Here is an 11,827-nt window from a genome sequence, read left to right on the forward strand (position 1 = left end):
AAAGTTTGTCATCTCACTTGCCTCCAGCTTTCTCCATCCCCTTTTTTCCATCTCAGGGGGAGGAGTCACTGTGCTTAATAAATACCACAAAGAAGGGCTGCAAGTGAGGTTCTACTACTGCACTCATTTCTATTCTTTGAGCATCACACATATTTTATCTCCTGGTAAGAAATATCTTTTTGAAGCTCTGCACCGAATTAGTGGCATCCATTGCAATGTGGAGAGAAGCTTCCTAGGCAGAATTTCTAAGAAAAGGCAAAGCAGTGAGAATTCTGGATGGATCCATTTCAAGGTGGAAGGACATTGGGAAAGCTGCATCTTTCAGATGCCATGCCTTCCACCGAGACTTCATTCTCTGGAGCTGCCGTAGTTAGTTGAAGAGTTGCCCTTCTGCCCACTTTTTGCATTGCTATGAATGTACCTCAGGACCACTTTATACACTAAATCCTAACAAAACCCAATTGTTATTTTTATATATAACAAACCCATATTATGGCTCAAATGATGGCCTAGTTCACACACAGAATGTTAAGACAATGGCTAAGTTCCCATGGCTTAGTTTAACTTAGCACAATATAGAAACCTAGTCTTTGAATTAGGTGAAAAGCAGTGAAGATGCTTGGATAAATGTGATTTGTTCCAATGAAATGAAGTCAACAGCTGGTCTTTTTGTTGACCTTTCTATTGCTGTAGGCAATGTGAGGGTCATAACTGGATCCTGTACACGAGTGATTGTGTGCTCTAAAGTACTTCCAACAGGATGTTCCAGAATTCTGTATCAATACCTAGAGGACCAGAAGCTGCTAATGCTTCATAATTATAAAATGCTCTTCAAAATGCTCTTCAGTGTTTCAGCTTCAGTAGATCCTGGCTGATTTTGGAAAGCTACCTGGAGTCAGACCTGTTTAATACTTCAGTGGAATACAATCAGGAAATATCAGGACTGTAGATTAAACTGAGAAGTAAAGAAACATACCAGAAAAAAGAATCCTGTGTTATTTGTCCAACTCCAGCTATACTCAGGATTTTAATTTAGATTCTTGCATGGAGCAGAACACTGGATTTAGTGACCTAAAACAATGCTTTCTGACTTATTCTATCCTAGGTTTCAACTATCACAACAATTTAATTTATTCAGCAAAGCTTCAGGCCTCTAGCCTGCCCCTGTAGAATCATTTCTTCTTCACCCATTCCACAGTCCCATGAGTAAGAGTGACTTGACAAACCTATGAGAAAGTAAACGGTGATTTAATCCTGTAAAATAACTTTAGAATGAGAGGATGGAACACTGAAATACAGCAGGGATGGAGTTTCCCTCCCTACAAAAGGTTTTGTCTGCACCTCAGTGAGGTTAGCTTATTAGTGCTGCAATAGGCTGTGGTGCAGCCCAAAATAGATTTACAAATACAGGTTTGGCTGCAGCTCCTTTCCCAAAGATGCTCCATTATTAGTTCTTCATCCTTTTTTCTCCACATCTGAATAATGGAAAGATGAGAGCGCTGGTTGTTTTCTCTCAGAAAACCAAGGAAGACGTGACAACCAGAATTATCAAGAATCCAAAACAATTCACTTAGGTGAAAAAAGCTACAAATATTAGTTTTCTAAGGTGATGATTATTGAAAGATATGGGGAGAGCCAGTATCCCTCAGATTTTGAGGCCAAAATCACTGAGAATTGTAGGGAAAAGTGAGGATTCTTTTTTCTGTGTAACATTAGAAGTTGGGACCATTTAATTATGCTAAATGATGGATATTATCAAGTTGTGGCCTTCAAAATAGGATTAGGCAACCTCATGCTGAAGAATACAGGTAGTCACAGACTTATGACCACAAATGAGCCCATTTCCATTGCTAAGCAAGATGGTTGTTAAGTGAGTTTTGCCCCATTTTACACCTTCCTTGCCACAGTTGTTAAGCACAGTTGTTAAATTAGTAACATGGTTGTTAAGTGAATCTGGCTTCCCCGTTAATCTTTGCTTGTCAGAAGGTCGCAAAAGGTGACTTGGGACACTGCAACTGTCATAAATACATGCCAGCTTCCCAGCGTCCAAATTTTGAACACATGACCATGGTGATGCTGCAATGGTTGTAAGTGTAAAAAACAGTATAACAATTTTTTCCAGTGCTGTTGCCACTTTGAACGGTCACTAAACAAATGGTTGTAAGTCGAGAATTACCTGTATGTTATTCATACTGTTGGAGGCAGCTGGGACACAAACAGTGCAATGCAGTGTTCATACACTGCTTGTGTCTCATACATCTGATTAAGCAATGTGGTGAGATAGTGCCAGGTTAGAAGGCATGACTTTTCATATATTGGTTAGGAATAGTCACTTTTTAAGAACTCTATAAAGAGTCCTGTGAGACTATGGGGGAAAATACATCTCTCTATGAGGGTCCCAGTCTTTGTCCCTTGCAGATGTTTCTTTCCTTCTTGGTCACTAAGGTGGAGAAGAAAGAACAGAGATGTTAGCTGACATTCAGAATATTTATTTATTTATTTATTTATTTGTCATATTTCTATGCCGCCCACTCTCCGAGAACTCTGGGCGGCTTACACCAAAGACAGTATACTAAATAGCATATTGCCCCCAACAATCTGGGTCCTCATTTTACCCACCTCGGAAGGATGGAAAGCTGAGTCAACCTTGAGCCGGTGAGATTTGATCCGCTGATCTGTTGAACTAGCAGTCAGCTGAAGTAACTGCAGTACTGCACTCTAACCACTGCGCCACCTCGGCTCATTTAATCAGACATTCACCATATTTAATCAGGGAATCCAGGATATATTTTTTTAACAAGCAGGTTTCATTTCACAGCCTGAAAAGGTTTGAAAAACTCATTAATAAACTATATTTGAGAAATATGTTATTTTTAAAAATCTTTTATGATTTGCAGAGGAGAATTTTATGTAAGTCTATTAGCATGATTTAGATTAAATGAACTGTATTTTTATACTATGTAGGAATTGAAATTCTTTGAGCTATTTTACAAGGCCCCAAATCAGAGAAATAAAAAATATTGAAATAACACATAATTTATAATTGTTGTATGCATTATAAAGTCTTTCAAAATTTAAAAGGCAAAATAATTTTAGTAAAATAAAACCAGACAAATAATATCCTAAACAAATCTAAGGTTGCTGTATATTACAGCAATGGGTAAATTATTTGCCTGGAACTAAAAACAGATACATAGATTCAACCTTTGAAGGACAGTATTTCACTGAAAAGCTTCCATTTCCAATAAGCTGCCTAGTAATCTGGATTTGCATACAGGGACTTCAGTAATTATCACAGGATGATGAGTATTAGGAATATGTGGAAAATACTATTCATTTAGGATACATAATAATTTTTATAAAATTAACAATTTTAATTGAATCCTGAAATGGACTAAGAACCGATAGAGTTTAATTAGAGTGTCTGATCTTGCTCTTATATTCTGGAGAAACAAGACAAATCTATTTTCACACACAGGAGGAAAAAAAGCCCAGAAACCATCAAATAAGGCAATCAGAATAGTTTATTTTAATGAAACTTTTTAATTTGGAGTTTGTTATGCCCCTTTAGAGAATTGAAATTGCTGTATGAAATAATAATGGGATATAACCATTAGGTATATATAACCTATTGATAATATTGCTGAATATACATATGAAAACACATCCAATTGTTGTGTGTGATAAACCACAGATGTTTTTTTACAGCAAATCAGAACACTTGTATATCTAAAGGATATTTTGTATTGGGAAGGGACAGATGGCTGTGGGCTAAAAACCAAATTTATTCGGTTTGCCAATTTGGTTTAGTGGTTATGGCATAGACTACAAAACAGAAGACCCTGAGTTCAAGTTCTGTCTTAGCCATGAAAGCCAGCTGGGTGACTTTGGATCAGTTACACTGTCTCACACCAAGCCATCTCACAAGGTGGTTGTGAGGAAATTAAGAGGTGGAAGGTTTGCTGCCTTCAGTTATTTGTAAAAAATAATAAAGATGATACAAATAAGTGTTCGGTTACACGAAAATGTCTTGAGGCAATGCTGGTTCCTTCAGCCAAAAAACAGAGATGAGCACCATACTTGAGTTGGACATGACAGATATCTTTTTAACAAAGATAAAAAATCAGTAATTTCTTCTCAGTTAAATTTAGGAATAAATGAGTATATTTGCTACCATCCCACAATGATAAATCCAAAATCAATTTATTTGCATGGCTCTTTGATTAAATACATTTTTCTTTCCCTTTCTTTTCTCACCTTTCAGTCTTACATAAAAACTAATATAAGTTTCATTTAGTGACTCTTTAGGTCACTTTAGAAGATCATTCACTCATTTTTAGCCCAATCTCACAAAATGGTTGTGAAAATGGAGCTCAGATTGAGCTCTGAGAAGAAAGGATATAAATCAAATATACACATTTTTAAAAATGGTCCATTTACTCCAACTGTACTTGGGCCCCACTGATAACCTTGGAGGCTGTTGGCAATCCTGACTGAAGTGGGGTTTTGGAGCTCTCTTTGGGGGGTGCTTTGGGGTTCTTAGGATGGTATTATCTCCTTGGCTCCTTCCATCTCTTGGGTTGTGATTTAAGTGCATCTTTTAAAAAAATTACAATAGCTATTGTAGGAAGTTAGCACTCACCCCTCTCCTAGAAGAATGAAATAGTTTAGGAAATATTTAAAAAAGGCAGAATATTATATTTCCCTGGATGAGAAATGGAGAAACCTGTTTTAAAGACAAAGCTTCCTGCCTCCCCTCCACACACCTTTCTCAATGGGCCATTAAGGCCTCAGCCAAGTTCACTCATTTCCCCCTACCTTTGTCAATGGGCCATCATCTGCAACACAATAGGACCCATCTAGCAACAGAAACTCACCACATGGCAAGACTTAAGCAAGCTTGAGAGACAACCTACTAAGTTAGCTAAGACCACCTGGGAGTTTGACAAACCAATCAGGATACATTTCTTATACTGGAACAAGAAACTCAGAGGTGGGGCCCAATAGAGGGCATAAAACCAAGGCACTCCCAGCATCTGGGGCTTCTTTGTTTTCTACTCAACTCACTCAAACCAGGTGATTATGCTCAGGAACTCAAGCCATGTGATTCCTGTCCACCATTAAACCATCTTTCCAAGCAGTCTCCATGTTTCCAGTGTCTTTTTCCCCACTTGGACCTGAACCCAGATGGACATTTCTTCCAACACTACGTCATCCTAAGGCAGGGGTGGGCAACTGGCCCTTTTACAACTTGTGGACTTCAGCTCCCAGAATTCCTGAGACAGCCAGGCTGTCTCAGGAATTCTGGGAGTTGAAGTCCACAGGTTGTAAAAAGGCCACAGTTGCCCACCCCTGTCCTAAGGTCCAGAAACAAAACTCAAATAAGTATATAGTCTAAATCTGTCATAACATCAGGAAGAAGACTTAAGAGGAAAGATTACATGGAAACACTGCGGAATATTCTCCAAGATTCATTATATATAAACTCACGGCCATACAACAGAAAAGATGCTACTAATTCCACTCATGGGAACGTTTCCTAGTACAGTGAGTAGATGCATTGCACAAAATGCATGATGCGCATGCACAGAAATTAGCATGGCGGTAATTCCAGCAATTGCCCTATCGCTTTAAGACAGTGTTTCTCAACCTTGGTAGCTTGAAGATGGGTGGACTTCAACTCCCAGAAACCCCCAGCCAGCGCTGCTGGCTGGGGGATTCTGGGAGTTGAAGTCCACCCATCTTCAAGCTACCAAGGTTGAGAAACACTGCTTTTAAGAGATCTGAAGCTTCACCTTAGGAAGAAAATGGAGCACAGCTAACATTGCTTCCGCCTCTTAAACACCGCGTGATTTGCCCGGCTTCCGCCCTAACTACAGACGCCCAGCGGCGGCAGCGGCGACGTGGATATTTCTTTTGACTCTTAAAGCGACCGAAGGTTTTCTCGCCGGCCGGTCCTCCTTGTGCCGACGTGTGCTGAGAATTCTGCGCCTGCGCCACGTCAAAGGAGGTCGGATCTGCGCATGCGTGGTCGAGATCAAAGGGCTGTTGTACCGTGAGCTACGCTAGAGAGGAGGGGAGCTGAGGAAAGAACAGCTCAGTGCGGAATTGGCATGAGTTGACCTTTGAACCCCGCTGATCCCGGCTTCGCTGATCCAGTCATGTCCCCTCGTCGGCCGCCCGAGCTCTACCGGGCTCCGTTCCCGCTCTATGCCCTCCGCATACACCGTGAAGCTGGACTAGCGCTGATCGCGGGGGGAGGCGGCGCTGCCAAGACGGGGATCACCAATGGCTTGGTATGGAAACTACGGGAGCAGGGCACCCACCCCTCCTCCTGCCCTCGGATTCGCCTGCTGTGCATTGGCTGGGAGCTCCCCTCCTGCCCCTAGAGCGGCACCCCATCACTCAGTTAGGCGGGGAATGGGGAGGGGTGGTGGTGGTTGCTGCAACTGTCAGAACAAGGTTTGTGCAGCATTGGACGAAGCTGCTTTTTGAAATGCACAGTGTAAATAGTGCATGAAAAAAAAATCATAAACCTGGAAGAGTTAAGCATGCCTCCTTGGTCTGGGCTGGGGCACAGGGAACATTATGGCGCAGCAGACTTAAGTACTGTTAAGTAACACCAGCTGCCTGCAATTACTGCAAGTTCAAATCTCACCAGGCTCAAGGTTGACTCAGCCTTCCATCCTTTCGAGGTAGGTAAAACGAGGACCCGGATTGTGGGGGCAATAAGCTGAGTTTGTATAAAAAAGAACACCGCTTAGGGGGCCCCCAAAAGCCCTACTAAGCAGGTATATACAAAAGTATGTATTGAAGGCTATTGCTTAATACATTGTAAGCCGCCCTGAGTCTCCGGAAAAGGGCGGCATATAAATTGAACCAATAAATAAATAAATAAATAAATATATGGACTCCAAAGGAAAACATGAAAAGGACTACCAAGAGGGAAGAGTGGCTAGGCAGGAACTATGGTTGTCATTTCAGGCAAGGACAAAACCTTGCTTGAAGGAGGGCCCTCTGTGTACCCACTCTTTGGTACAACGATAAGGAAAGACAAATCTTGTCATCCCTGGCAAGATTTGCCCTTGGGTAGATAAGGAAGAAGGCCGTTTTGCAGGGGTAGTTGTGCCTCATCCTTCCTTTCTCTATTTTGTTCCCCAAGCATTTCTTGCAGCTGCACTGGAGAGATGGCAAGTTATCTGCCTCGCTGCTACATGCTCATGACACAGAGACCCGGGCCACCATGACTATGGCGCTGGCAGGAAATTTTATTGCTGCAGGGCAGGATGCTACTTGCCACATCCTGAGTTTCCAGCTCTTTAAATCTGGGCAGAAAACAGGTGGCAGCAGCGGCGATAGTGCTAAAGCAGGTGAGAACCTGACATTTATTTAGCTACAGAACTGAATTCCTAATATATTAAGGCCCAGAACAATAGCAGTCTAAAAACTAATGTAAAAGTGGAAACAGCAATACTTACAAATCTTGCTGATGCTGAAAACGGACAAGATCTGCAGAAGAGAGAGGAAAGTTGGGAGCTGTTGGTCAGAGAGGTTTATGGAATATTTCCTTATGTGCCATTATGCCTTTAGGTGCTGGTGATAAGGATCTACGGAGACGCAAGGCCCCTGTCCCCAATGAGAAAAGCAATGGCAATACACACAGGGAGATGACGGAGGTGGCAGTGGAAACTTTGCGCTGTGTCCAAACAGACACCAGCCCAGATACTCTACAGAAGGCTGTGTGCTTCAGTGATGATCATACCCTTATGGCTACTGGTGGCGTGGATGGTTTCCTGCGAGTCTGGGAGGTACACCTGTATGGGGAGATGAAGAAATGGCCTATTGTGTTGTTGGGGAGCAAGGTTTTGGTCTGGAGCTACAATGGCGGAGAGAGGAAGAGGAAGACTTTTGGGTTGCAAAGCACGTCTTTCGTACATTAGGAGCGTGGACATGGAGGTGATGGTAAATCTCTTCTGTCTTACATCTTCCACAGTTTCCCAGCATGAAGAAAACTCTTGAATTCCAGGCACACAATGGTGAGATAGAGGATATAGCACTGGGTCCTGATAACAAGGTGAGAAGACTGGGATTTATTTGTTCCTACTGCTTATTAAGGGAAGTGATCTAAGGTGCCAATGAAGAAGGCAATATTGCACAATCTTCCCAGATTATATTCCAGCAGGATGAGGGAACGAGAGGAGAGAAGGGTTTGGGAAGAGCAAGTGATAGGGCAGAATTGAAGATGGCCCAAGGAGACAGGGATAGAAGTAGTTTCTGGAGAGATAACGTAGTGGTAGACATTATCAGGACTTAGATAATTTGCACAAATAATAGTTTTTAAAAATCCATTTCTTTTTAAAGGTATTTAATAAAAACTAATTTTTTTCTTTGCTATCTTGAACCTTCCCCACATTTTGCCATTACCTTCAAGTCTGAAAGGATTTCCTAAGGGGTTTAGTAGTGGTAGTGGAATAATAGGATAATTAACAAAAAGCTTGTCACAAGAGGGTAACATATGGCAATCCTCCCCCCACATCCAAAGGGGAAAAAACACTCAAAAAATATTCTTTCTCCAGTTTGCCCAAAGACACCCAGCCAGCTTTCATGTTGATGTGAATCTAGGCAATTATAGATTATTCAGTTAACCGTAGTCAAACAAATAATGGTTAGTGTTATAGATGAATAGCCTTTGCTCAAAAGAGTAATGTGAAAGAGAGTGTGAAGGAATTATGTATCATTCTTCATCTAGGTAAGTTGAATAGCCTTGGAGTAGAGGACCAATGAATTATGTAGCCGCCTCTGACAGTCCACAGCATTTTCTGCTTCTTTCTGGAGTAAGGAAAGGCTAATAGAGAAAAGAGACAGAAGGCACAGAAAGCAAGAAAATGCAGTATTTCCATATTGGAGCATGCTTTCCATTGCACAGAACAGTTTCTGAAATCAAAAGAAATAGCTTTTCAAAAGCAAGGATTGTCAGACCTATCACAAACTCCTTGCTGCTGTGTATGAAATGTGCATACCATTGAAAACTGGGAAGGGATTTCAAATCCAACAGGGACCAGTACAATCAGATTTTTGGTTGCTGCTAGCTTTGATAGTTCCCAGGAAAGATAGAAGGAAGGAAAACATTCAGAGACAAATATGTCAGAACACAGAGCACCCATTAAAGATGCATAAGATGGAGAACAGTTTGACTGTAATGGTCGCTCATATGCAAAAAGCTTGATGAAGCACAGTGGAATAGTTGAAACTCATCTTTGGGTAAAGACTGGCTGGCATTGTTTTTATGGGCCAGATATAGTAATGGTGGTTGGGGACCATGGTTGCTCATATTGCATCTCCCCAGGTGGTGACAGTGGGACGGGATTTCCAGTGTTGTGTGTGGCAACGAGATCAGATGGTGACGGGTCTGCGTTGGAATGAAAATCTTCCAGGCATTCCAGACAAGACCTACCGCTACCAGTCTTGCAAGTAAGGAAAATACATAGACAGTTGGTATGGACCATACATGTGTACTTTCTATTTGGATGTTTCTTCCTTCTTCCACAGGTTTGGTACAGTTGAGGACCAAGCCAAGGCATTGCGACTGTACACAGTGCAGATCCCCTACAAGCGTGAACGACGTCCACTTCCCTGCTACATCACCAAATGGGATGGACATAGTTTCCTGCCCCTGCTCACTCGTCCCTGTGGCAATGAGGTCATCTCATGCCTCTCTGTAAGGTGAGAACTTTGCTTGATTTTCCTGTGTTCCACCTTCACAGAAGAAAGAGAAACTCTGGTTCTGTTTTTCATACATCCTTAACCTAAGGATGCCTAAACAGTGGTTTTCTGCAAGTTTTCTGCACTTGCACTATATTTAACCATATAGACTCGATTTACACAACATGCTAGCTATAGCACGCTTGGGCCACTTGTGGTTCATTGTGTCATACGAACTTGGTCTATACGTTGTAAAATGGTGGTGTTAGATGTGTGCCCGAATAGAAACTGAAGCTCCGTAATAGCAAACTATAGTCTCTCAGATCCATTTCTCCTCTAATGGCCAGTAGGATTAATGGGAAGGGACTTTGCAAACGCCTTGAAGAGTTAGTTTGGGTACTTCAAGACTGGAGCCTGCTTGGCCTTCAGAGGAAATGCTAATCCTCTAAAACACAATTTTCTATGTATTAGTGTACATGAATGTTACGGGGAATGCACATGGCTCTCTTTCTATGCTTTCAGTGAGACAGGCACATTCCTGGGTTTGGGCACTGTCACAGGCTCGGTTGCCATCTTCGTCGCCTTTTCTTTGCAGGTATGAGTTTACCCCTCCAAGATTGTGTATACATAATGCTCAGCTAGCTGGGCCAACCCCAGCACATACAAAGCCTGGTCAAGGCACAAGCCATTGTTGGAGTGAGGGGTGAAGATGTTGATACTTAAGTGTTTCAAACTCATGGTTGGCGTAGGGCTGGTATGCGTACAGTTGCAAGATCTTGCAGCAAGCTCTATAGGGAAAGGAAAGGATTATCTTGACTCCTGAGAGTCACTGGCATGTTACCTCCAATTCTGTGTTTCTTTCTACTTCTCCAGAGGCTGTACTATGTGCGGGAAGCACATGGCATAGTGGTCACTGCTGTGGCCTTTCTGCCTGAGACTCCAGAACTGCTCAAGAGCAACGAGGCAGCCCTGCTAAGTGTGGCAGTTGACAGCCGCTGCCGCCTGCACCAGATTGCCTGCCGGCGTATGTTCAAAGCTGGGATGGTGGATTTAAATGTGGGATGGGAGTCCTGTCCTGCCAATATGGAGTCTCCTACAAACTCTTGGTGATTCAATGTTCTTTCTCTTCCCAGGGAGTTTCCCAATCTGGCTGCTGCTGCTCTTCTGTGCTGGGCTGATTGTGGGCACGGTCCTGTTACTACAGTTGGCCTTCCCAGGGTTCCTCTAATCTTTCTTCATGGTGAGGTTCCTGGAAAGCTTGGACCTTCTCTGCCCTTCCTGTAAGGGACACATCTTCTCCTTTCTAACCTCAGAGACTGGAGAGGGGACCCAGAAGCCAGGGCAATGGTTGCCCTAGTGAAGTGCGTGGTCAGGTGGACTTGGCCAAGCTGGAGGCTGGACCTCACATTGATCAGGTTTTGGCCTTGAGCAGTTCTTGTCTTAAGCCCATCACACTGAATGGGGATGAAGGAACTCTACTCCTCCATTTTTGACTGATCTGTGAGAAACATTCCAGCATTATTTGCTCTGAGCAAAGATTTCCCGTTTAAGCTCAGGGCTTAAACCTTGTATTATTAAACACAATGATGGAGCAGAACTTTTCCTTCCTGCCTGCCTTGTTGGTTACTTCTCCATATCCTTGGGCAGAGTTGGCTTGGGCAGAACTGGAGGTCATAACAATAGAGGGGTTCTTTGGGGCCAGAAGTGAAGGAGGCTGCAGCTGTTCCATGAAGACTCACCAAGAGACTGTCATTTGGAATAGCTCTGCCGTACCAAGTCTAACAGGAATGAAGCTATTTTCTTATTTTTCTGCCATAGCTATGTAAGAGAAGGGGGCGGAGAACATTAGGGATTTGGGGATTCCCTTCCCTCTTCAGCAAGGCTTCAAGAACACCTACAGCTTGACTCCCAAGAATCTCTCTAAAATACTCTGAATGTATACATAGAGCAAAGATGCTTGTGTTTGCGTTCATGCACATGCCTCATCTGTTTACAGTTTGCTTATGTCAGCAAATCATAGCTGTTCTCATGAAAAAACTAGGATTTTCAGCAATTAACGGTCCCTCTGGACATCTGCCTTCAAGCATTCTCCAGTATAGATTTTTCCATGAAGTGTAAATTTATT

At 42.5% G+C, this 11,827-nt stretch overlaps 1 protein-coding gene across 1 annotated transcript; it reads left to right on the forward strand.

Annotated features, from left to right (window-relative positions):
• Window positions 1-6,038: 6,038 nt before the first annotated feature.
• PREB (prolactin regulatory element binding) lies at window positions 6,039-11,299 on the forward strand. Its single transcript, XM_070946761.1, has 9 exons — window positions 6,039-6,296; window positions 7,163-7,370; window positions 7,591-7,808; window positions 7,994-8,074; window positions 9,347-9,471; window positions 9,550-9,723; window positions 10,225-10,297; window positions 10,576-10,726; window positions 10,836-11,299. The coding sequence occupies exons 1-9, from the start codon at window positions 6,162-6,164 to the stop codon at window positions 10,928-10,930; spliced, it is 1,260 nt and encodes a 419-aa protein (XP_070802862.1). The 5' UTR covers window positions 6,039-6,161; the 3' UTR covers window positions 10,931-11,299.
• Window positions 11,300-11,827: the final 528 nt, after the last annotated feature.

The sequence above is a fragment of the Pituophis catenifer genome, unplaced genomic scaffold, assembly GCF_029215685.1.
Source record: "Pituophis catenifer annectens isolate HBS135680 unplaced genomic scaffold, rPitCat1.0.hap2 SCAF_1, whole genome shotgun sequence".
NCBI lineage: Eukaryota > Metazoa > Chordata > Lepidosauria > Squamata > Colubridae > Pituophis > Pituophis catenifer.